The following is a 27,726-nucleotide window of genomic DNA, read 5'->3' as shown; positions in this document are numbered from 1 at the left end:
AAAATATTCGCGAAGCCGAATAATCGAAGTATTCGATCATCCCTAATTATTAATAATAACGTTTATTTTTATACCACCAACATATTCCGCAGCACTTTACAAATCAGTGGGGGCTTCTACAGACAAAAACAATACAAAGTAGCACATAGTTCAGCAGCTACAATGGGAATGAGGACCCTGCTCGCAAGCTTACTGTACAATGTATGGGGAAATAGGGGGACACAAAAAAAAGGATGAAAAATCTTAATTTTTTTCTGAATGAAAAAATCTTCATTCTTTTATGGATCAAGTGAACTTGGTCTCAAGATAAGGCGGGATTTTATTTTGGGCATACTGTATGTAAGAAATATTTTGCAGACTTGAAAAACAAATGGATCCGATACGGACTAATACAGACAGTGGCCGTAATACGGACAGGCTTACAGGATCGTACACTTTTCTTTTCCTAGATGCAGTTCAGATGTTTTTTGTTTGTTTTTTATAGCCATATGAATTAACCTTTAGGGTGAATAGTTGTAAACGTCTTCCACTTTACAGACTATGACAGGGCAGTGATTGTAATTTGTGGAGAGGAGAGTCTGTAGCTGTAAGGGGAGGTTCCTCCATAGCAGAAGTCAGCCTGGGCTCTGACACAGCGCTGTCACCTAATGCTGAGCTCAGGCACAGGACACACCATAGACCTGGCTGCTGATCCCATACAACACAACTTTACTAACACCAGAAAGCCTCAGGAGCTTCTCCAGAACTGGATCATTAAAGGGATATCTGCTGCACAGACCATTGCCCTCATCACTGGGGCTTACAACTATTTCTCAAGTCTTCCTGGGGCTGATCCGGGATTGTTCCTGCTCACATCTTGGATATACTACACCTGACTATATCCTCTGAGATTCCAGGATGGAAGTCGCACACCCTGAAAATACTTTGTAACAACTGTGCGATAAGAATAGTGTCCAGGGAAAACATTCACAAGGATTCCTACGGTATTTGCCTATGATGTTAATATTTGCTGATCTGCTGTAAGCCATACATTATCTTAATGCTTTGGGCTGGCCAATGGAGGAAGCAGCCAGGGTCCTTGTAGACTGAATTGGCTGTGTAAGAAGGTGAGTCCGTCACTTTTAGGAGATCCTTGTCGGTGTTACCTGAAGGGTCAATATTTCACCACCTCCGCTTGGGACTTGGCGGTCAGTTCTCTCACCCCTGGCTCTTTGAGATCCCCAACTGGACAATGCTGCTGTCATCCGCAGGATACGTCATGCTGCTTATCTTAGGTAGGTCATCGTTTCATAAAAGTTGTATTGAATATTGTTTGATGTATTTAGTAAAGGACGGCATAGACGTGGTTGGCATCAAAAGAGGTATCAAACCTTGTCTCTACCCACTATCTACCATGTGACATTGATAATTCTGGTGTTTTAAAGTGTGACACAGGGACTTTTAGGTCCTGATAAGCACCGATATCAGGTATAAATGTCACCGCTTTACCCACTGATGGACACAGACAGAAAAGGGCCCCTATGCAAGAACAATATATTGGCTATTTGTCACCAAAAATGCAAAATTGCACCTGCTTTGGAGGTAGAAATGCCCCCCCCCCTTACCTCTTGAGCATCAGATTGCATCAGTGATATGTCCACCACTGTCTGTACCCCTATAGCTACTACCCAGGTCCAGGTGGTATTTTGAGGTCCAGTATGTATTTTTTGGAGTATTCGTACTTGGTATACATGTACAGTATAGGTGTTCTACATTTACGGAAAGTTCTCCATATCCACTAATATATATCAGCTCTACGTATATAGCTATCCATGGTACCAGTGCTAAATTATTGCTCAGATCTGATGAACTTCCGAAATACTCCTTAAAGAAGATTTGTAAGTCCACCCATTACTCTTGGAGCTCTTTCACTTCCAATGACAGCCCTGATCCACATAATACAATCTTTTGTCCTAACTTTTCCAACCATGGTCAGTATGAATGTGACCAGGTCATAAGGCACCTCAAGTCTCAGGGTGGGGGCTACATCATTCATGAAAGTTGATCCACTTATCATTGATGGATGAAATTAATGAGTTTTACATAGGGTTGATTCTGCTATATTCGTGTTATAGAATGATAATTTTGATGATTGCCTATAGGGTTTAGCTACCAATGGGTATCATTACACAGTCTATAGAAATGGACAGATAGGTGTTGTGTGATCATGGATCTCATTGGGATTTTGGCGTCCAATATGAATTGTTGGCTGGGACATTAGATAAAAAATTGCATTACTGAAGGATTAAACTTGAGTAAGGTTTATACTATGATAATCCTCCAAGCAATGTTATAATCGGGGAGCAGTGATGTCATCACTTAAAGACGGAGTCACTGATCTTGTATAATGTAGGATAACACACCTGTTTCTGTGATATTGCTGTACGTATCATTCGCATCTACAAGTCTCAGGGACCAAGATCAAATAATGAAATTAAAATACTATTTTAAATTCATGTGGTAAAGGACATTAACTTAACAAGTGTGATTCCTAATTACCGACACCTTTGATGAGATACATCTCATTCTTCTCCCCAATTTCCTGTTCCCAGGCCAATCCAGGGGTCAGATAATAATACAATAATCTTTATTTCTATAGGAACAATATAATATGCAGCCCTTTACAATTCAGAGGTTTATAGACAAACAATCATAAGTAACAGTTATAGAAAATACAGTAATTAAAGCACAAATAATGACAACCCTGCTCGTAAGAGCTTACAATCTACAATGGGGAGAGGTGGGGGGTGACAAGGTACAGGTGCATGTTTACAATGATGATCCAGCCATCTCGAAGAAATGGGAGATAGATAAAGGCTGCATAAGCCAATCACCAGCCAATCTTTGTGATGCTTTTGGCTGTGGTGGAGTCCTATGTTCTGAGAAAGAGTGGAGGGGCTCTGTATGAATTGACTTCGATTAGGGAAGGTGATAGGCCACCCTAAAAAGATGTGTGTCAGAAGCCGTGTAAGTTGTGGTTCGTCCTAGTTTCTTGGGGTAGAGCATTCCGGAGGATCGGTGCAGCTCGGGAGAAGTCTTGGATCCGGGAGTGGGAGGTTCGGATTAGTGTAGATATTAGTCGGATATTGTTTGCAGAGAGTAGAAAGGTGGAGATGTAAGGGGGGACTGCACTGTGGAGAGCTCTGTGGATGAACACAAGCGTTTTAAATTGGATCCTATGATGTATGGGCAGCCAGTGCAAAGACTGATCTGTCTTATGCCTATTGGAAGAGGCAATGGTGACAATCACCTACTTAATTATGCTCTGAAAAATGGTGACTGGATAGTTCAGTGTGATACCAACTGTTGACTCCATTGGTGGATCACTGTGTGGAGCAGCCTCAATGTCCAAACTAAAGCCTATTAGTGTTAGACGCCTCACCTAACCTGCACAGGAAGGAATCCATCCGGCAACGAATAAAGTCCAGTTACAGAATAGAGATGTACTGAGTGATTTTAGGATTTGATGAGAAAGAGCAAATAGGATGAACTTAATATGAGAATTCAACAATTTTGTAAACTGTATGGCAAAAATTACGTCATCAGGTTCTCCCCTAATTCATAGCCAGTGATAATTGACCATTCTTGGACTTTTTAGTTGAAAAAAACGACTTATTTCTGAATATGAGCATGATATGTTTTAGCGTACGTGCACAAGACATCTTTAAGATGCTGGCAAAGCTGCCAAGTTATCCAATGCAAAAATGGTTCCGAAAAACACCGGCGGTCATCTTCCAGGAGGATCTTTTCAGAAGTTTTTGCAAAGCTTTTTTGCTCAATACTTTTCTAATTAAGCCACCCAAAAACATGGATGAATTACGTCCTATAACCACTTCAAGGTTTCCGTACTCTAAAGCAGTTAAAAGAGAAGTGACATAGGATGGAACAACTGTCGTTTGTACATTACTTTGGATTATCTCCACTTTTGTGACTCTTGTTTAGGCGGATTCCAGGTGGAATCTGCCTGCAAAAGACGTTGTGTGCCCATACCCTTAGGGTAATACACTTTTAGTACATTTGTGTGCTGCATACACTGCTTGGGGTAAACCGATCTTACTTTCCCAAAGGCTATCAGAAAGACAATTGGCTATCCATAATTTAGCATCTTATCTTTTGGATACGGCCAACTGGTAGTAGCCATGTACTGGATAACAAGTGATGTAATGCATCAAATTTTAATGGGGCAGGAGTTGGTACACATCTCCGATGCCATGGAAAGCAAATGGACTACATAGGTAAAAAATTCAACTAGTTAAAACCTAGTTAGCGCCCACAAATGCCAAAAGTATGTGATTTTTGCTAAATTAGCATGTAATAAGTCTATATATAGCAGACACACTTTTCACAGCTAAATACCGTATATATAATGAACTTTGTCTATGAACTATGTATCCCAGGGGGTTCCTCGGTGACTCAGAGCTACTTTAGCCTCTGGACTGATATTTCTGTCAAAGATCAACAGGAAACTACAGGTAGATCTATAGAATCTGCTTCCAGTGAAAAAAATCTTTGAATATTTCACATTTTTTAACAGGTCATACAGACTTTACTAGTCAACAGTTAAACTGTACACGTACATATGGCACAATCGAAGATCCCATTCAGCTCCTATATAATAAAGAAATAGAGTTGGCGTTTTCCTCTATGACTCGTGGGACTGGCAGGGTATGTTCCCTGGATGTTGGATGCTAAGGAAGGCATAGGGGGATCAGGACTACCAACCGAATCTTTCATCTGGGTGAAAGAAGGCTAAATCCAACGTTGCTTAGAGTTGCCCTAAGGTGGCCATACACAGTAGATCGCTGATGTTCATCTAATGTGTTTGGACCCACTGCTGATGACAAATGTTGGAGATTGATAAGTTAAATTTCTGTATCTGATTCTTTAATTCTCTGGTCATATACCGGCAACTTACCGTTTAAGGTGTCTAACATTGGAGTACTCCTCTTGGTGTAATAGCTGTTGAACAATGCCTGTTTGGCCAACAGATATCTTACGTGTATCTATCTATAAGGAGGACACAGTTGACCCATCATGGTGGGACCGTGTTTATCTGTACACACAGTACATTATAGGCGACTGAAAAATGTACAGCTGCACTGAGGAGAAAGATTCCAGTCTGTACTTGAACCAAGAATGTCAGATGTATGAACCCAGTACCTAAACCAAGAATGTCAGAAGTGTGAGCCCCCAGTACCTGGACCAAGAATGTCAGATGTGTGAACCCCCAGTACCTGGACCAATAATATTAGATGTGTGAAAGCAGCCTAAAGGCCCTGTTACACGCAACAACATCACTAACGAGATGTCAGTGGGGGTCACGGAATTCGTGACGCACATCCGGCCTCGTTAACGATGTCGCTGCGTGTAAAGCCCCCTTAAGACTTAAGACATCTCCTTCCAGTATTTTTGGCCTATTTTAAAGAAAAGAGATAGAACAAGTTGAATTTTGCATGCCTGACCCAATGTGGGTGTCTTTCAGCAGTTTTCTCCCCTGTCTCCAATGACTATGTACATATGAAGGCTCAGATAAGCCTAGTGGTTGTATAGGGGGAGTGACCGTAAGAAATGATTGTGGACCCTGAACATTGGACATGTGAAACTGGCTTGACGTGTCTGGCCACCTTTAGGGTTAAGGTTAGGTTAGAAGTCAGTCAGTTTAATAGAAGTTACTTGCGTGGAATTGCTCTTGTAATCTCAGTAATGACAGCTTATTTTACGGCCCATCTTGGAGCTCCTTCTTTCAATGAATAATGAAACTCAACCTGAAAATCCAGTAATTTGTCATAAATAATAGTAATCCCAGTGATGATTTTTGCACTTCTCAGATGAGTAAAGATGAACATAGCTATGTATAATGTCATACCCCAGAACATCACTTAGCAGAAAGTCACAGGACCCCCTGATACAGAAACCATCCAGGCATAGTGTCCTGAGAAACAGCACACTAATATGTCCTTGGTGGCATCTCCCGGTGACTCAGAGAAAGGATGACACGAGAGGTGCGGCTCGTTCTCTCTTGTTTGTTTTTTAATTTGGTGATATTAAAACCAGCAATCATCCTCGGGAAAAGAAAATTAACCCCTGGTCTTCTGCAGCCACTCCAGAATTTCATTGTGAGAAGCATTTAGCATCTATATGAGTTCCTATCTATATACCAACCATGTATAGTGAGGCAAATAGGAGACTCTTCCTTATCCAAAAATTGCACTCCATTTTGGGCTTCGTGACAAGCCAAGAGATGGGACTCCAGATATTACACAGCCACAGTCACATAGCAATGCCATTGTCGCGGGCGGGGAAGGACGTCGCTGCGCTCGCTAAGGCTCGGGTCCGGCGCTGCTGCGATGGCTGCTCGGTGGCTCGAGCGGTGGGCCGGATCCGGGGGCTCGAGCGGCACTCCTCGCCCGTGAGTGAAAGGGGGTAGTTTGGTTTGGAGATTTGGTCTGTGACGCCACCCACGGGTCGTGGTGAGGTTGGACACCACCGCTGCTGGTGACGGGGATCCCGGGAGCGATGGTAGGGAGCAGCTGGGATGTTGTTTCCCCCCTCCGTGGGTAGGGGTTGGTGGTCCCGGGGCCCGGTGAGGTGGCGGGGAGGCAGGGTTGGCAAGGTGCAGGGTCGCCTGGACTGCACAGCGCGGTGCCGGATGGCACGGTTGTACTCACTCAGCCACAAAGGTACACAAAGTCTCTGGTAAACCAAACGGCTGGATGGACTAACCGTCCTGCTGTGACTTCTCCCGGACGGTTAGTGGTGGCTGCCTTTCCCTGCACCTTTGTGTAGGTTCGGTCCCGATGGATTCCCACTGGTAACCCGCTCCCCAGCGTATATATGTGCAAGAGGAGCCCTTTTGCCCGCAGGCTCTGGCCCTTGGAACTCTAGCTGTGGCGGTAGCTGTATTTCCTTTTGCTGGTCGGACGGTTGCCTTCAATTGGGTCTTGGCTGTTAGGAAACCCCTGGGGTTCCGGTCACTGACGGATTTGACCTCTAATGGCGACTCCAAGCCTGGTCGGGGTCCGCAGGCCCTGCCTGTGTGTGCTGGCTTCACTTCGCTCCCCGGTTCGGTACCGGCGGGCCACCACCCGTCCCCGGTCCTACGGTTCCGCGTTGATCTGCCTCTCCTGCAGACGGCCACCACCGTCTGCCAACCTTGCTCTTAGTGCCCGGGCCACACACCCGGACACGGTCAGTTTGCTCCTCCACTTCTCCTTCACTCCTTCACTTCCCTAACTCCTCTCTACTCTCTCTCAACTGAACTGACTTCCTTTTCCTGCCTCCAGGACTGTGTACTCGTCAGTGGGTGTGGCCAACCACCTGGCTCCACCCCACCTGGTGTGGACAGCAGCCCCTGGAGGGAGGCAACAAGGATTTTGTGTCTGGCTGATGTGCCTGTCTCGGGGTGGGGGTGTGTGCTGTAGTACCTGTGACGACCTGGCTAGTCCAGGGCGCCACACCATGATCTGTAGATGCACTTTGTGGAGAGTGTGTGGCATCGTGGTTAAGTGGCATTGTACCCATGTAACCTAGGGGTTGTCCCATGTCCCGTGTTCAGGAGCGCACTGCTCCTCCGCCTCCCAGATTCCCGTGTGCTGAGAAGGGACGTTGCTATATGGGGCCAATTTGTCTTTGCAGTCTTGCAGGTGCACTGAAGCTCATCAGATCAAGCTATCTGGCCAGCATCAAAATGGCGCTGACAAGCTCTGTAGCAATGATCTTGTCAGCTCTGTGCATCTTGCGTAGAGACCAGCCACCACTGAAAGAATGCAGATCTGACCCATAAACTAGAAATCATGCAGTAAACAATCAAATTAAAAATCCCTCTGTTCTTGAAATTAGAGAGGTTTTTTAATAACAAGCACTTTGCAATTTACCCATTAATGATATTGAGACAACCCCTTTAAGAATTTGTATTCTATCACTAGATGTTATAAAGCCCAGGAGGTAAATGTGTAACAATGGGAACTGTCTGTACAATTTCTAAACACATTAGAAAAGTCCAGGTTCAGACAAATACGGTATATGCAAAATCACTGGTTTTCACCATGAAATCAGCCACTTTTCATCCAGGAAAATCAAGCTATTTTTCACCCGGAAAATCAGGCTATTTTTCATCCGGAAAATCAGGCCATTTTTCACCCGGAAAATCAGGCCATTTTTCATCCGGAAAATCAGGCCATTTTTAATCTGGAAAATCAGGCCATTTTTCATCCGGAAAATCAGGCCATTTTTAATCTGGAAAATCAGGCCATTTTTCACCCGGAAAATCAGGCCATTTTTCATCCGGAAAATCAGGCCATTTTTAATCTGGAAAATCAGGCCATTTTTCATCCGGAAAATCAGGCCATTTTTCACCCGGAAAATCAGGCCATTTTTCACCCGGAAAATCAGGCCATTTTTCATCCGGAAAATCAGGCCATTTTTAATCTGGAAAATCAGGCCATTTTTCATCTGGAAAATTAGGCCATTTTTCACCCGGAAAATCAGGCCATTTTTCATCCGGAAAATCAGGCCATTTTTCATCCGGAAAATCAGGCCATTTTTCATCCGGAAAATCAGGCCATTTTTCATCCAGACTGTCATTGTGCATCTGTTTTGTACATCAGTATGGTATCCTTTTTTATATGAACAATTTAATGAATAATAAACGGTCAAATACAGTTTCCTCTCTTACCAACTGTAATGGATCTGTGAAAAAACACATGATGGTGATCTGTATATCATATGTTTTTTGCTCACCCATTCACGTATCAATATGGATTACACTAGTGCACACAAATACCCACTAACAAACTCAGGTCAGAAGAACCGCTGGTCAGTCCGAAGATTGAGATGCGATCCTTGGGCAAAAATAAAGCAGTCTCAATTACTGCCGATGACGCAAAAGGGTGGGTGGAATTATGGGCAGGGAAAATGGTGAATATTCATTTGCAGTTAACACATGTTCCAATCACTGACACTGGCACAGAGGAGTGGGCAGAATTATGGGCAGGGGAAGCAGTGAATATTCATTTGCAATTAACACATGTTCCAATCACTGATACAGAGGCGTGGGTGGGAGAAGGGAGTGAATATTCATTTTCCATAACAGGCGAATCAATCACTGACACCAATACAAAATATAAGACATGCCCTGAACATAACCTCTAGCGCACATTTTGGAGTAATAATATAAGACCCTGACTTATTTACTTAAAACATGGTACTAAACTGACTTATGTGGAGTCCGTATGCTACCTGTTGCAATTATTACATGTTCCAATCACTGATGCAAATGGGTGGGCGGGGAAGAGAGAGAATATTCATTTTCCATAACAGGCGACCCAATCACTGACACCAATACAAAATATAAGACATGCCCTGAAAATAAGCCCTAGTGCATCTGATTTCTCGGGAAACACAGTGACTTAAGCCCGCTTTACACGCTGCAATGTATCTTACAATGTGTCGGCGGGGTCACGTCGTAAGTGACGCACATCCGGTATCGTAAGGTACATTGCAGTGTGTGACAGGTACGTGCGATTGCGATTGAACGTTAAAACGTTCATCGCATACACATCGTACCTTTCTCTAGAATTACACGTCAGATTGTTCATCGTACCCGGGGTAGCACACATTGCAGTGTGTGACACCCCGGGAATGATGAACAGATCTTACCAGCGTCCTGCGGCTCCTGGCCCACAATGCGTAAGGAAGGAGGTGGGCGGGATGTTTACGTCCCACTCAGCTCCGCCTCTCCGCTTCTATTGGCCGGCTGCCTCGTGACGTCGATGTGACGCTGAACGTCCCTCCCACTACAGGAAGTGGACGTTCACCGCCCACATCGAGGTCATATGGAAGGTAAGTACGTGTAACGGGGGTTAATCGTTTCTGCGGCACATTCAACAAATTGAACGTGCCACACATACGATGGGGGCGTTGCAAATCGCATACGATATCGTATGCGAAATTGCAACGTGTAAAGCAGGCTTTACATTGGCCCGTGTGCAATCCGTGTGTTACCTGTTTTCTAGAACCAATAATACGCTTGTCTGAATGAGCCCGGATAGGTAATTTGGCCTTTCAAGCCTGTTCTACAGTTTACAGATAAAATTTGCATAAATGTTCTGGAAACACAAATCAGCTCTGATTTTGTCGATTGTTTTTAGAAACAGCCAGCAAGTGTGTTGCCAGACATGACTGACGGCTTAGCAGAGCTCCTGCAAGGCAGTGGGACAGTTAGATATCAGTTCAACTCTATGAGAGCCAGAACGATGCTCTCATAGACTTAGATTGATTTGTGACCTCCGGCTGCTCCTTGAAACACTGGCAGGTCACAAACTAGAGATGACTGACAGGAGCAGCGCTGATAACAGATGAAGATGGCATAGACTGAGTATAAAGCCTGCTTTACACGGTACGACCGATTGTGCGATTTCACAATCAATCGTACCCGCCCCCGTCCTTTTTGCGTCACGGGCAAATCGCTGCCCGTGTCGCACAAAGTTAGTAACCCCCGTCACACATACTTACCTCTCGTGCGACCTCGCTGTGGGCGGCGAACGTCCACTTCCTGGAGTGGGAGGGACGTTCGGCGTCACAGCGACGTCACACGGCCGCCGGCCAATAGAAGCGGAGGGGCGGAGATGAGCGGGACGTAAACATCCCGCCCACCTCCTTCCTTCCACATAGAGACGGCGGCGGCCGCGGGAGGCAGGTGAGCTGCTCATCGTTCCCGTGGTGTCACACGGAGCGACGTGTGCTACCACGGAAACGATGGTCAACTAAAGTAAACGATATTATGGAACCTAACGAGCAGTACCCGACTCACGATTTGTGAGCGATACTGCGTCGCTAGGAGGTGTCACACAGGCCGGCATCGCCAGCGATGACGGATGTGCGTCACAAAAACCGTGACCCCGACGATCTATCGCACGATAGATTGCCTGGTGTAAAGCAGCCTTAAGACTTGAAGCATGACACTTACATTTAAATCACCACTCCAGCAGTGAAATAAATAAAGTTTCCTTTCAAACACCGCACCACCCCTGTCCACACATGGCATCTGGTACTGCAGCTGAGCACCCTTTATATCAAATAGAGCTGAGCTACACTAACAATACAATCCATGGACAGGTGTGGCGCTGTTTCTAGAAGAAAGTATTCATGTTTTTCTAAATCTGTACATTCCCTTTAAAGATGAAGCATATGCCCTAAATACCAGGTAAATACATTTTATAAAATTAAATACTGTCCAGATTTTAAGGATTGGTATGTTGGGGCTAAGCAATCGCTCCGGCCTTACTACTAAATTTTACTGACTTTATTACTAACTTTAATAACTTTACTACCTCCAGCAATATATACAGCAATATACACTGGCGACAAGAACTAAGTTACTAAGAGGCGACACTTTGAGTTAATAAAGTCTCTTTACATGCAGCCAAGTAACTTAAATTAATGTAATGTAATTTACTAAATGTCACTTAAAGTAGCCACAATATAATTACAGTCCTCCAAAGAACAGAACATTTGCTCTATTTTTTGACAGATAACTTAAAGGGGAATTTCACTTTTAATAAATTAAATTATAGGGATTATTTTGTTGTGTAAAAATTGACGTGACACGTTAAAAAAGTAAATAAAATAATTCACTTTTATTGGCTATGAATGGATTGAACATTCTGAACTTGAGGGGGCTCACATTCATCCAAGTGTGAGCTACAAGCATTGACTGCTATACATACAGTGAAAGGAGCTTTTTGAGGAGAACACTGTGAAGACCAATCAGAAGGATTAGCCATTGAGGTGTCATCAGTGATCGCTAAGCTTACCAGATAACTCATCTTACTAGATCACTCAGTTAACCACATTGCATAGCTTATCAGATCGCTCATCTTACCAGATCACATAGTTAAGCACATCACTCAGCTTACCAGATCGCTCATCTTACCAGATCACTCAGTTAACCACATTGCTCAGCTTATCAGATCGCTCATCTTACCAGATCACTCAGTTAACCACATTGCTCAGCTTATCAGATCGCTCATCTTACCAGATTGCTCAGTTTACCAGATTGCTCAGCTTACCAGATTGCTGAGCTTACAAGATCGCTCAGCTTACCAGATCGCTCAGCTTACCAGATCACTCAGTTTACCAGATCACTCATCTTACCAGATTGCTCAGTTTACCAGATTGCTCAGCTTACCAGATCGCTCAGCTTACAAGATCGCTCAGCTTACAAGATCGCTCAGATTACCACATCACTCAGCTTACCAGATCACTCATCTTACCAGATCGCTCTTTTTACCATATTGCTCAGCTTACCAGATCGCTCAGTTTACCAGATCGCTTAGTTTACAAGATTGCCCAGTTTACCAGATTGCTCAATTTACCAGTATGTCGTGACTATAGAACTCTTAGTGAATGAGCAGTATGAAGAAGTTGCTGTATAGACAATGATTGAGTCGTGGTGGTTCTCGTGGTGGTTCTATACATACAGTGAAAGGAGCTTTACGAGGAGGACACTCTGAGACCCAATCAGAACAGATAGCCACTAAGGTGTGATCAGTGATTGCTCAGCTTACCAGATTGCTCAACTTACCTGTATGCAGTGACTGTAGAGCTCCTAGTGAATGAGCAGTATGAAGAAGTTGCTGGATAGACATTGATTGAGTCGTGGTGGTTCTCGTGGTGGTTCTATACATACAGTGAAAGGAGCTTCACGAGGAGAACACTCTGAGACCCAATCAAAAGAATTGGCCACTAAGGTGTGATCAGTAATCGTTCAGCTTACCAGATCACTCAGTTTACCAGATTGCTCAGCTTACCAGTATGCAGTGACTGTAGAGCTCCTAGTGGATGAGTAGTATAAGAAGTTGCTGGATAGACATTGATTTGAGTCGTGGTGGTTCTATACATACAGGGAAAGCAGCTTTACGAGGAGAACACTCTGAGGACCAAACAGAAGAATTGGCCACTAAGGTATGATCAGTGATCGCTCAGATTACCAGATCGCTCAGCTTATCAGAATGCAGTGACTACAGAGCTCCTACTGGCCGAGCAGTACAAAGTTGTTGCTGGATAGACATTAATTGAGTCATGGTGGTTCAATGGGCCCTTTCATTGATCATTTTTTTCGATCCCATCAATGACAATGATCAACCTCACTGATCACATATTAATGGCCTATCCTAATATGTATCATATGTGTTCAGGATATCTGCCATATATACTTCCCCTTTAATAAGGAATATTTTCTGATATCCTGACATTGTGGAAGCTAGTACTGTATTTTGTACATGATATTGTATTGTGTGCGTGTATGTGCTTGCATGAATAACTTCACTTCCCACAGATCTATGTTTGGTCACCGAGTTTACAGCAGTTGCCATCCACCCTTGATGTCCAGGGATAGTTCCATGTTTTTGTGAATTGCTCAGTATTACTTTACCTCCCTGAATCTTGAATGTATTCATAGGTACTGTGCATGAGGCATGAACTATTGAAAAACATACAATGAGCAATGTATTAATGATAACCAGTGATCACGTTATATTGTTCTCTCAGTGTGCCATTGTTTAGTGTCTTTGTCATGAAATGCCAAGCAATAAAAAGTTCCTGGAAATTGTATTATGTGTAGTTTATTGTTGTTACATAGTGTTTAATTCACATACTATATATTCTCCAGATATTTTATAACAAACATATTTACAGTTATTCTTGTGCAAAAACATTCTTGGTATGTGCCACAGGGCTTACATAATTAAGTTATATTGCCATTTTTTCCCATTATTGGTTAGTGTTTTTAAAGTTATTAATTTTTGTAATATATTTTATTATTTTAATGAGTGCTGTTTTAGCTGCCCAGTTCAAGCTCTATAAGAATCTGCTTTGAACTGCTGCTCAGTAAGAATCCATACGGTATTTCCAGTCTGTATTGGCTATGTGCACACGCTGCGTTTTTTTGACGCTGCGTTTTTGTGCGTTTTTGGCCACTAAAAACGCACCCGCGTCGACAAACGCATCAAAAAACGCATGCGTTTTTACCGCGATTTAGTGCGTTTTTGGCTGCGTTTTGCTGCGTTTTTGATCTCTACATTTTGCTGCGTTTTTCCAATGCATTGCATGGGTGAAAAACGTAGGAAAGAATTGACATGTCCATTTTTTTTTTTCAAGCTCAAAAACGCAGCTTAAAAAAAAAAGTTGTGTGCGGACAGCAAAAATGAAAACTCATAGGCTTTGCTGGGGAAGCAAAGTCATGCAGTTTTGAGGCCAAAAACGCACCCGAAAAACGCGCAAAAACGCCGCGAAAAACGCACTGTGCGCACATAGCCTTAGGGACTTTTGCTATCTGAGTATGTCTCAGAGGATCAGGAAGACTCAGACAAGTAAAGTTCTTTACTCTGCAAATAGACTATAGATTCTTGGTGAGCAGTATTTGAAAACAGATTCATAGGCTATGTGCGCACAGTGCGTTTTTCGCTGCGTTTTTGCGCGTTTTTCGGGTGCGTTTTTGGCCTCAAAACTGCATGACTGCATGACTGCAAGTCTATGAGTTTTCATTTTTGCTGTCCACACACAACTGTTTTTTTAAGCTGCGTTTTTGAGCTTGAAAAAAAAAAATGGACATGTCAATTCTTTCCTGCGTTTTTCTGCGTTTTCCGCCCATGCAATGCATTGGAAAAACGCAGCAAAACGCAGAGATCAAAAACGCAGCAAAACGCAGCCAAAAACGCACCAAATCGCGGTAAAAACGCATGCGTTTTTCGACACAGGTGCGTTTTTGTGCGTTTTTAGCGGCCAAAAACGCAGCGTCAAAAAAACGCAGTGTGTGAACTTAGCCTTAGGAAGCTAGAACAGGGCGGCTAAAACAGCACCGCAGCATAGTGTTTGGGAGAGAATTAGGCAAAATACGCTAATGAAGTACGGTATATTACAAAAATTCACAATTCTGCAAAGGCTCATCAATAATGAAGTGCTGCCATGGTTCATCATTGTATGGAGCACAGTGATGCTTGCTGCACAAGTTCAAAGGTCATAATGTGGACCATGTGGCCATATGAGCTTGTTGCTGGACCATTCCTGGTAGAATATATGGAAAAGTGAACTGTGATGTGTTATACTAAGGCTACTTTCACACATCCGGTTTGAGCCCTGCGGCTCAATCCGTCTGTGAAACCTATGCAACGGATGCGGCGAAAACACCGCATCCTTTGCATAAGTTTTTACATGCGGCCCGTCCGTTTTTTTGCGGTTGCGGCACGTTACTGAGCATGCGCAGTGGAAGAAACCGCATGCGGCGGCCGGATGCGGTTTTTGCCGCATCGCTCCGCATCCGGCGTCCATAGGCATGCATTAAAAAATGCGCCGCAGCGGACGGATGCGGCGCGATGCGTTTCTTTTGGCAGAGCAAAAAACCTGCCAGGGAACGTTCCATCCGGCCGCCGCATCGGCTAAATCTGCCGTATGCGGCAAAAACCGGACCGAACGCAAGCCCATGAGGCACAATGCGGCGCCAATTCAAGTCAATGCTGGGAAAAAACGAAACCGGCGGCAAAAAAAAACGGTTTCGTTTTTTCAGCAGAGCGCCGGATTTTGCTGCACTGCTACAGCCGGATGTGTGAAAGTAGCCTTAAGCCTGCTTTACACGAGATGATAGATTGTGCGATAGCACAATCGATCGTACCCGCCCCCATCGTTTTTGCGTCACGGGCAATTAGTTGCCCATGGCGCACAAACTCGTTTAACCCCCATCACACGTACTTACCTTCCGGACGACGTCGCTGTGGGCGACGAACGTCCACTTCCTGGAGTGGGCATGACGTTCGGCGTCACAGCGACGTCACACGGCAGGCGGCCAATAGAAGCGGAGGGGCGGAGATGAGCGGGATGTAAACATCCCGCCCACCTCCTCCCTTCCATTAAGCCGTCGGGTGCCGCGGGAGGCAGGTAAAGCTGCTGTTCATTGTTCCCGTGGTGTCACACGGAGCAACGTGTGATGCCACGGAAACGATGAACAACCGCCGCCATTTTAATTAAACAATTTTATAAAACCTAGCGACGAGTACACGACTCACGATTTGTGAGCGATACTGCATCGCTAGGAGGTGTCACACGAAACCACGGCGTGCGGTATGCCGGATGTGCGTCACGAAAACCGTGACCCCAACGACATATCGCACAATCTATCGTCTCGTGTAAAGCCCGCTTTAGGCTACTTTCACACATCCGGTTTGAGCACTGCGGCTCAATCCGGCTGTGAAACATATGCAACGGATGCGGCGAAAACACCACATCCTTTGCATAAGTTTTTACATGCGGCCCGTCCGTTTTTTCCCGGTTGCGGCACGCTACTGAGCATGCACAGTGGAAGAAACCGCATGCGGCGGCCGGATGCGGTTTTTGCCGCAGGATGCCGCATGTGATGTCCAAAGGCATACATTGAAAAATGCGCTGCAGCGGCCAGATGCGGCGCCATGCGTTTTTTTTTGCCGGAGCAAAAAACGTGCCAGGGAACGTTCCATCCGGCTGCTGCATCGGCTAAATCTGCCGCATGCGGCAAAAAACGGACGGAACGCAAGCCTATGCGGAACAATGCAGCGCCAATGCAAGTCAATGCTGGAAAAAACGAAACTGGCGTAAAAAAAAACGGTTTCGTTTTTTCAGCAGAGCGCTGGATTGTGCCGCACTGCTACAGCCGGATGTGTGAAAGTAGCCTTAGTTGGCATGTGTTGCAGATGATGCAGAACCTAACAGAGAGAGTGAGGGGCTGAGTAGCCTGACGAGTGAACTGGGTCAGAAGAGACAGTGATCAGTGAGCTGAGCAGGGCACAAGGTCCTGAGGAAGAAGGTCCTGGAGGTGCATGAGGTGCCTACTGAATGAATTTAGGTTTGAGATGACAAGAGAGGGAATACGACAAGGGACCTACTGTATGTATATGACTGTAGCAAGATGCTACTAAAGCCAAAATACTGACCCACTATGAGGATGATCCATCTCGCTCAAGGTACAGCTGCCAACACAGTACCTCATTTGGTTAGAAAGCCACTAAACATCCTAGTAAGTACCACTAAGTGGTTGTGCTTCTTAATAGCAACCACCACTCTAAGGGGTACTTTGCACACTACGACATCGCAGGTGCGATGTCAGTGGGGTCAAATTGAAAATGACGCACTTCCGGCATCGCATGCGACATCGTAGTGTGTAAAGGCTCGATGATACGATTAACGAGCGCAAAAGCGTCGTAATCGTATCATCGGTGCAGCGTCGGCGTAATCCATAATTACGCTGACGCGACGGTCCGATGTTGTTCCTCGTTCCTGCGGCAGCACACATCGCTGTATGTGAAGCCGCAGGAGCGAGGAACATCTCCTACCGCCATCACTGCGGCTTCCGTAGGATAGGCGGAAGGAAGGAGGTGGGCGGGATGTTTACATCCCGCTCATCTCCGCCCCTCCGCTCCTATTGGCCGCCTGCCGTGTGACGTCGCAGTGACGCCATACGACCCGCCCCCTTAATAAGGAGGCGGGTCGCCGGCCAGAGCGACGGTCGCAGGACAGTTGAGTCCATGTGAAGCTGCGGTAGCGATAATGTTCGCTACGGCAGCTATCACAAGGATATCGCAGCTGCGACGGGGGCGGGGACTATCGCGCTCGGCATCGCAGCATTGGCCTGCGATGTCGCAGCGTGCAAAGTGCCCCTAAGGGTCACCATGTAAGAGTTACCAATAACATCTGTGCCTCTTCATAAATAAATACATTAAAGCAATCCAACCGCCGGCGTGTGTCAGTCGTTCTCGATGGGGATAGATTGCAATCACATTGTCTACCACTCCCTGCCATAACATATATAAAGAGTATATGCAATCATATAGACCTCTACATCTATGAGAGTGATGGGGAAGTCAAGTCTATAAAACCATTTTTTAGTAGTACCTTACATGGGTGATTCTTTGTTTAAACAATTAATGGGTTCAACTAACAGTCACTCAAACACTCCATGTCAAGTGCCCTAACACATGATATATCTATGCTAAAAGTGGGATAATCAGCCACCAGAAACTTTTAGTGATGCCTGTCTTAGGACATATGTGTCGCCCTGGGCAAGCCAGGGGACACAGGTCACAACACCACCACACCCCACACTCCAGGTAGGCACACCTACTAACCAGAAATCCTTGTTGCCTTCCTCCAGAGGTTGATGATGCACACCAGGGGGTGGGCCAGGCGGTTGGCTCCGCCCACCAAGGAGCTCACAACACTGGAGGCAGGAAGTAACCAGGCAGTTAGAGTCCAGGGAGAGTCGAGTGAGGGAGGAGGAAGTGGAAGGAGTGAGGAGTAGCCCAGGCAGGGGCTAAAGTAAACAACAAAGTGAAAGTGAAGGTAGTAAAGGAGGAAAGCAAGCAAAGTGACAGAAGGAAAGAAAGCCTGAGAGCCCAGCTTTGTGTAGGGCCAGAACAGCAAGGTCAGCGACGGCGGTGACTGTTTGGAGGGGGACAGTTTGGAAGTTCCTGGAAGGACCCCGTTGGCTGTGTGCCCGGTGGTCTGGAGCAGTGTTCCGAAGGACAGTCAGCACCAGGGCAGGGGCCTCTCGGACCCCGGCAAGGCTAGGAGTCGCCAGATTTGCCAAATCCGTCAGTGACGGGGACGCAGATCCCCCAGCAACCAAGTCCCGATTGACGGCAACAGCCCGACCATTACCGGGGAGACACCGCCACCGCCAAAGCACAAGTTTCCCCAGGGCCAGCGCCTGCGGGCAAAGTGTAGAGCTCCTCCGGCCCAGATTGCAGTCGGGGAGCGGGTAACCGGAGGGAATCCACCGCTACCATCAGACAACATAGGTGCAAGGAAGAGAAACGTCACCGTTACCTACCGGGAGTGCAGGTGCAGCCGTCTGTGGGACCGTCCTACCAGCCGTTGGTTTACCGTACAAACTGTGTCCGTGTGTCAGGCTGAGTGAGTACCATAGTGCCGCAAGGCACAGCGCTGCCCCCGCGCCCCTGCGCCCTCCAGGCCCTACACTTCACATCTCATCACCGGGCCCCGGGATCACCAACCCCTACCCACGGAGGGGCAACACAACACCTGGCTGCTCCGCATCACCATCCCCGGGACCCCCACACTGAGCAGCGGTGGTGCAATCACCACAACCGTGGGTGGCGTCACGAACTATAACAATCCCCACACCCAACAAACACCCCCTTTCACTCACGGGCGAGGAGTGTCGCTCGAGACACCCCGGGATCCGGCCCACGGCTCGAGCCACCAGGAGCAACTGCCGGACCCGAGCAGAAGGGGTGAGCGCGGTGTGCTGACACCCTCCTCCCCGCCCGCGACACATACAGTGCCTACAAGTAGTATTCAACCCCCTGCAGATTTAGCAGGTTTACACATTCGGAATTAACTTGGCATTGTGACATTTGGACTGTAGATCAGCCTGGAAGTGTGAAATGCGCTGCAGCAATAAAGAATGCTATTTCTTTTTTTTTTTTTTTTTAAATTGTGAAAAGTTTATTCAGAGTGTCATTTATTATTCAACCCCTCAATCCACCAGAATTCTGTTTCGTTCCCCTAAAGTATTAAGAAGTATTTCAGGCACAAAGAACAATGAGCTTCACATGTTTGGATTAATTATCTCTTTTTCCAGCCTTTTCTGACTAATTAAGACCCTCCCCAAACTTGTGAACAGCACTCATACATGGTCAACATGGGAAAGACAAAGGAGCATTCCAAGGCCATCAGAGACAAGATCGTGGAGGGTCACAAGGCTGGCAAGGGGTACAAAACCCTTTCCAAGGAGTTGGGCCTACCTGTCTCTACTGTTGGGAGCATCATCCGGAAGTGGAAGGCTTATGGAACTACTGTTAGCCTTCCACGGCCTGGACAGCCTTTGAAAGTTTCCACCCGTGCCGAGGCCAGGCTTGTCCGAAGAGTCAAGGCTAACCCAAGGACAACAAGGAAGGAGCTCCGGGAAGATCTCATGGCAGTGGGGACATTGGTTTCAGTCAATACCATAAGTAACGTACTCCACTGCAATGGTCTCCGTTCCAGACGAGCCCGTAAGGTACCTTTACTTTCAAAGCGTCATGTCAAGGCTCGTCTACAGTTTGCTCATGATCACTTGGAGGACTCTGAGACAGACTGGTTCAAGGCTCTCTGGTCTGATCAAACCAAGATCGAGATCTTTGGTGTCAACCACACACGTGACGTGACTGGATGGCACTGCATACGACCCCAAGAATACCATCCTTACAGTCAAGCATGGTGGTGGCAGCATCATGCTGTGGGGCTGTTTCTCAGCCAAAGGGCCTGGCCATCTGGTCCGCATCCATGGGAAGATGGATAGCACAGCCTACCTGGAGATTTTGGCCAAGAACCTCCGCTCCTCCATCAAGGATCTTAAGATGGGTCGTCATTTCATCTTCCAACAAGACAACGACCCAAAGCACACAGCCAAGAAAACCAAGGCCTGGTTCAAGAGGGAAAAAATCAAGGTGTTGCAGTGGCCTAGTCAGTCTCCTGACCTTAACCCAATTAAAAACTTGTGGAAGGAGCTCAAGATTAAAGTCCACATGAGACACCCAAAGAACCTAGATAACTTGGAGAAGATCTGCATGGAGGAGTGGGCCAAGATAACTCCAGAGACCTGTGCCGGCCTGATCAGGTCTTATCAAAGACGATTATTAGCTGTAATTGCAAACAAGGGTTATTCCACAAAATATTAAACCTAGGGGTTGAATAATAATTGACCCACACTTTTATGTTGAAAATGTATTAAAATTTAACTGAGCAACATAACTTGTTGGTTTGTAAGATTTATGCATCTGTTAATAAATCCTGCTCTTGTTTGAAGTTTGCAGGCTCTAACTTATTTGCATCTTATCAAACCTGCTAAATCTGCAGGGGGTTGAATACTACTTGTAGGCACTGTATAATAGAACGGGTGAGGTTAAGGGCAATGTTTTCCAACTCCAGTACTTAAGAGCCACCAACAGATCACGTTTTCTGAATTTTCTTAGTAATGCCAAGATGATAATTCCATTACTTGGGCAATACTAAGGAAATCCCGAAAACATGATATGTTGGTGGCTCTTGAGGACTGGAGTAGGGGAACATTGGAGTAGGGTGGGCAGACTGAAAAACCTCATTTCGTCGGTGGCCATTCTGGAGATGAATGTCTTCTGCCTGCAGCAGGATGATAGCTGTTTATGAAGGAATCTTCCGTTTTAAGCATGTGTAAAATGAATGACGTGTGCAGGCAGAAGGTAAGGTTTTATGGGACAGGCTAGTAAAATGTGAAAGCGCCTGTAATGTGTAGAGTGCCAGCTAATATCCAGGCCAGGCAGAGTCCCTCCCTAGGTTTAGAGAAGTAATGACACTGGTGTCTGTCTTATGTTCAGGTGACTGGAGAACATAAAAATCTATATCACAGTGTGTAACTACACGGACTGTATGACTCTCCTGGAATACCAATACGATGCGGTACCGTAGACCTGTAAAATATTTAGAGATCTTTGTGTAAAATTAAATTAGAGTCCACCCATTACTTTCACATAGTGGAGGCAGCCGTTTACTCGGCCTAGTATTAATGGAAAATGGCCTGTCATTTCAGTAGGAAAAAGTTGAGATTTGGGTAAATGTGAAGGAGAACTATAGACGTAGTTAATAAAAGCTTTTTGAGTTCACATGATAGTTATGGAGCAAGTTGTGTAACATTTTACTTCTGTACTGCTCCAGCACTTCACAACTTCTTGTTGGGCTATCTTAACTCTTCATTAGCAAAGGGCCATAATTATTCAAAATCAGTAGGTTGTGGATACAGATGCGGACGCTAATTTAGATCAAGGCAAACTGTTTATTACTGTCCTAAACCAGGCAGGCTGAAAGAGTGTCAGTCTTACTGCAATGGCGCACTGGCTGTACCATCTCTTGGTTGGACCCTCTTTAGGCCAATATGTTCCACCAAAATTTTGGTTAACTTTGGCAATTTTTTAACACACCTTTAAATAACACTCTTCTACTCATTGTTTAGTTTGTTTTTAAGTGAGGCACAAAATTATCTCCAGAGCATAATACATCTGGTGCAAGACATGTACGTAGTATTTTGGTACCAATGGAGCCAAGATTTTGGTGCATTTAGATTCGTATATAGCATCCACTATTTCCATGAAAAGCTGAGGAAGGCCATAATACATAGCAGGAGGTGTTGTCATTGGGGGCATAAACACATTGGGCACCGTACCTGTAGATACAGCAGCTGGAAATGCTTGTTCAGCCAATATCTATTGCTTCCTTTTCCCTTTATGCTTGAATACTCACCTTGGCATATATTTTTACTGTAGAGAGGAATATGATTGGTATCTGATGTGGTACAGATTGCCTTTACCAATCAACCTTTAGGGTACCGTCACACTTTAGCGACACAGCAGCAATCCCACCAGCGATCTGACCTGGTCAGGATCGCTGCTGCGTCGCTACATGGTCGCTGGTGAGCTGTCAAACAGGCAGATCTCACCAGCGACCAGTGACCAGCCCCCAGCCAGCAGCGACGTGCAAGCGACGCTGCGCTTGCACGGAGCCGGCGTCTGGAAGCTGCGGACACTGGTAACTAAGGTAAACATCGGGTATGGTTACCCGATGTTTACCTTAGTTACCAGCACACACCGCTTAGCTTAGCGTGTGCAGGGAGCAGGAGCCGGCACTGGCAGCGTGAGAGCTGCGGAGGCTGGTAACGAAGGTAAATATCGGGTAACCACCTTGGTTACCCGATGTTTACCTTGGTTACAGCTTACCGCAGGCTGCCACACGCCGGCTCCTGCTTCCTGCACATTCAGGATTGTTGCTCTCTCACTGTCACACAGAGCGATGTGTGCTTATCAGCGGGAGAGCAACAATAAAAAAACGAACCAGGGCTGTGTGTAACGAGCAGCGATCTCACAGCAGGGGCCAGATCGCTGCTCAGTGTCACACACAGCGAGATCGCTAATGAGGTCACAAAAAACGTGACTCAGCAGCGATCTCAGTAGCAATCTCGCTGTGTGTGAAGTACCCCTTAGTTTAGTAGTTCCTTAAGAACTTAGTCAAACAAGTTAGATGACTCACAGTGGAAACCCTGTGGAGGGCTAGGTATACACAATACTTTCCCAGAAACTCACTGGGTGTTTGACTTTCTTTCTACATTGATTATTGGAGTTGGGCAGATCAACCTGCAGGTCTCTAAGGGGTGCTTCACACACAGCGAGCTCGCTGCCGAGATCGCTGCTGAGTCACGCTTTTTGTGACGCAGCAGTGACCTCATTAGCGATCTCGCTGTGTGTGACACTGAGCAGCGATCTGGCCCCTGCTGCGAGATCGCTGCTCGTTACACACAGCCCTGGTTCGTTTTCTTCAAAGCCGCTCTCCCGCTGTGACACACACATCGCTGTGTGTGACAGCGAGAGAGCGACAAATGAAGCGAGCAGGGAGCAGGAGCCGGCGTCTGACAGCTGAGGTAAGCTTGTAACCAAGATAAACATCGGGTAACCAAGGTGGTTACCCGATATTTACCTTAGTTACCAGCCTCCGCAGCTCTCACGCTGCCTGTGCTGCCGGCTCCGGCTCTCTGCACATGTAGCTGCTGTACACATCGGGTTAATTAACCCGATGTGTATAGCAGCTAGGAGAGCAAGGAGCCAGCGCTAAGCAGTGTGCGCGGCTCCTTGCTCTCTGCACATGTAGCTGCATTACACATCGGGTTAATTAACCCGATGTGTACAGCAGCTAGGAGAGCAAGGAGCCAGCGCTCAGTGTGCGCGGCTCCCTGCTCCCTGCACACAGCGCTGGTAACTAATGTAAACATCGGGTAACCATACCCGATGTTTACCTTAGTTACCAGTCTCCGCAGCGTCCAGTCGGCGGCTCCGTACAAGCGCAGCGTCGCTTGCACGTCGCTGCTGGCTGGGGGCTGTTCAGTGGTCGCTGGTGAGATCTGCCTGTTTGACAGCTCACCAGCGACCATGTAGCGATGCAGCAGCGATCCTGACCAGGTCAGATCGCTGGTCGGATCGCTGCTGCATCGCTAAGTGTGAAGGTACCCTTATTCATCATCCAGGTCTGTAATCTCTGGATTCCAGAAGAAATTTGCTAGCCTCCTTTGGATCGGACTACTGACCTTGCCAATGGACTGGAGTCCAGCGAATCCATCTGCCCAACTCTTCTGATTATCATTATATACAATTAAACATTAATCGTTCAGCCAATCAGATATGAATAGACAAGATTTTGACATCCACTTGTGCAATCACAAATCTAGCAAGAAACCATATTTTCTAAACATATTTCCTCAAATTGTTTGATTTTACCCAAAGCAAGAAAGTCTCGAGACCAAGTAAATTAGTCTTATCTTTAGTCTAGTTTCAATAATAGCAAAAACCCTCATCCAGTAAAAGTAGATATTTTTTTTACAGTGCCACATTGTGTGGTTCCAGTTATCATTTTTCCTTTAGACATGTCAGACTAAATGACTGTTGACTGGTAAATATTTACAATTGGTGGTTGTTAATAGCACAGGCAGACGACGATGATCAACACACACTAAACGATCAGTAATAGATTGTTCATTGTGCAGAGGTTGCCATTGTTCTTAGCAGATGTGTTGTCGAGAACAATGATCTTTTCTGCTGCACAAAAGATCATTTTACCCAATGAACAAGCGTTTTGCCTGTTCATCGGGTGATCGTCAGAGTGTTTACACTGAAAGGCTATCATGAAAAGAGTGTTATTAAGAGTGCTTGTTTACAATAATCTCTCTGTGTATATGCAGTTTAAGAAAACCATTTCTCCTTCGGTATATTAAAGGGGTTGTCCAAAACTTTTACATTGATGGCCTATCCTTAGGATAGGTCATCAATGTCTGGTCGGCCGGTGTCCGACACTCCGCACCCCCCATTGTTTTCGGTCCCGGTGGCGGCAGCAGGCAACCAGAAATACTGAGTACCGGAGCTGCTCCATCTTCTGATAGCTGTCGTGACTGGGTACTACGCATCCACCTCCCATTCTAATCGATAGGAAGCGGATGTACTGTACAGTACCTGGCCATGGCCGCTATCAGAAGATGGAGCAGCACCAGAACTGAGCATTTCCGGCTGCCTGCTGCCAGGACTGAAAACAGATGATCGGCGGGTGTGCGAGGTGTCGTACCCCAGCTGATCAGACATTGAAGAGGCCATCAATGTAAAAGTAGTGGACAAACTCTTAAAATTTAATTTGTAGGTCACTAAAAGTAACCAATTGGGGTAACTTTTAGGCCTCATCACATGCATGTTCTAGCTGTAGTTTTCACATACAGAGCACATACCTATTATGGTCTATGGTGCAATTCATTTTATTTGTGGATTTGTGTCATTTAAAAATCACAGTGACGTTTGTTTTTGATGACCAGGAGAAGCTTTGTAATTTATTTTTTTGGAGTTTAATTTAATCTCTGATAGTAAAAATGGGCACACTGACCAAACACTGACAAAACTTGAATCCAAAAAACCTGAGGAACTGTTTTTACTTATGAGAAAAGGATGGATAACTGACTGAGGCCTAGAGGGACCTCCTCTTTCAGCAAAAAAGAAGTCTACATAGTTTGGTGTTGAAGTGACGTAAAACATAATTCTTGGTTGATTCCCTAAACAAAAGAAAACAACCCTTTGTTCACCTAATGATATTGCCGCCGGCATCCAGGAGAGATTTATGAACAGCAGGAGGAATTTGATCCAAAAAATATCCCAGCAGAACATCAAGTTCACATGAATGATATCACTTTACCCATCGTCATTTGTGTAGTTCAACAGACGCTTGAAATTGGCTACTGGATATGCTTGAAACTGGCTACTGGATATGATCGTAGATGGTCATCTGGACCTCCAACATTTACTGTACAAACCACCGTAAGGAAACTGAATTCTGATTTTCATAGCCTACTTTACAATGGTGACCCTCTTTCGACCAACTTTCTCAATGACGACCCTAAGTAAATAATGATAGATAATAATTTATATTTAGTACTAATCCTTTTTTTCATTAAATGATCTTTTTCAGCTGCTTGTCTCTCTCTGGCTATATATACACTGCACAAACAATTGCAGCAATTAGCGGCTGTCAGCTCATTCCTCCTGCTGAGCTGGATGAGAATGTCTCACCTATACTTCTGCATTCCTGTAATAGCAGAAGGGCAGTTTCTCACAGGTTTCTCTGTCCTGGAAGCACGTGGCTTGGAGGCGTTGAGGAAGACAATGTTTAGTGACAACTCCCCTCTTTGGGAATGAGAGCAGAAGGAGGTGTATCTGGCTTGAGTCACTGGTGGGAGTGGGCTGTCTGCCGATCCATGTCCAGGCTCCACACCTTACAGAACTTCTAGAATAACTCATCTCATGCCGGTGACATCACAGGAGCTATACAAAGTAACCTGTTTAGTATTGAGCATAACAAGTGCTCAAAGGTCAGTTTGCCCGGCAGAGGTACACTGGTGTTACTGTATAGTCAATGACTGGCATTTATAGGGAGAGTGAAATTGACCTTTATGTTGGAGAAGTTGTTGTCCGATCCATTTTTTGCAGTCTGGGCCTGGTTGCATAGACCCTGTAGACCCCTCCATATGTGGACATGTGTTAGGGCCAGGTGGACGGGCAGACTCAGGAGGTGGATCCACTGGGCCGAACGCCTTCCTGAAGGCAAGGAGTCCGGTAGCCGGAGCACTACAGGTAGCAGGATAGTCCGTGCAAAATAGCGGAATGTAGAAGTCCCTGGGACCACGGAGTCAGTGATGGTAGTTCGGGTGACGGAGCTCAGGTTCGGAGGCCAAGATGTTGTCAGGCAGAGTCCGGAACCGGTGGAGCGAGAGGACGGGTCACCACAGGGATCAGAGATGGTACGGACTGACGGGATGGCAGATCGTCAGCGTTCGGGGTTCGGGAATCGGCAGGACCGGATGGCGAGGCAGGAGCGGCTCTAGAAGAGAGAGAGGTGAGTAAATCACAGAGACAAGGAGACCTGACTCCTAGCTTAGGAAACACGAAGAACAGGCCCCGCCCACTTGGACATTAAACCCCTTTATACCCTGTACCTGTGTGTTCAATATCCTGTGTGTGGACGCTGGCCCTTTAAGAAAGGGTCAATGACCGCGCGCGCGCCCTAATGCGCATGCGCGCGGCCCGGGTGCCAGAAGCCAGGGCAGGGAGCGGCGAACAGGAAGCAGGGGAGCCGGGCTGGAGCGAAGCTGACAGCGGACGCTGGGAGCGGGGACCGGGACGCCTGGGGATCCTAGGTGAGGAGGCCTGGCGGCTGTGGAGCGGGGGACGCCGGACAGAGGAGCCGGGGAGCGGGCCAGGGAAGCCGGGGAGCGTGACAGGAGAGCCGGGGAGCTGGACAGGGGACCCGGGGAGCTGGACAGGGGACCCAGGGAGCGTGACAACATGGTAAAGAGTAGAGAACATAAGTCAAAGTGAAATAACTAAATAAACATTAAAATATGATCAGCCAAAATGCATCTGTTCAATTGTCTGTCTGATTGTTTGTATGAGCAATCAAACCAGCCATCACCATGCCAGGCCACACTTGTGTGATGATCTGCCATATTCCGCTAGTCATGCCTTATATGTGTTGTTTGAGTTGACAATATCCCAAAAATTTGATCTTGATTATTGGCCAAGCAATGTACGACCATATTCTTTAATCAATAGA

General features: G+C 46.1%; 1 protein-coding gene across 2 annotated transcripts in view; it reads left to right on the top strand.

Moving 5' to 3' along the window:
- The first annotated feature begins 625 nt into the window (after positions 1–625).
- The window catches only part of TGFA (transforming growth factor alpha), a 96,779-nt gene continuing 69,678 nt past the window's right edge, over positions 626–27,726 (top strand). For both annotated transcript variants that reach the window (XR_012753071.1, XM_075346156.1), the window contains exon 1: positions 626–1,274. Coding sequence is in view for 1 of the 2 variants with exons in the window: in XM_075346156.1 (XP_075202271.1) it covers positions 1,232–1,274 (43 nt within the window). In the remaining variant the exon portion in view is untranslated. The remainder of the gene's footprint in view (positions 1,275–27,726) is intronic.

Source organism: Anomaloglossus baeobatrachus, chromosome 4 (assembly GCF_048569485.1).
Source record: "Anomaloglossus baeobatrachus isolate aAnoBae1 chromosome 4, aAnoBae1.hap1, whole genome shotgun sequence".
Classification (NCBI taxonomy): Eukaryota; Metazoa; Chordata; class Amphibia; order Anura; family Aromobatidae; genus Anomaloglossus; species Anomaloglossus baeobatrachus.
Note: the sequence above shows the minus strand (reverse complement) of the source record. Positions and strands in the feature narration are given on the sequence as shown.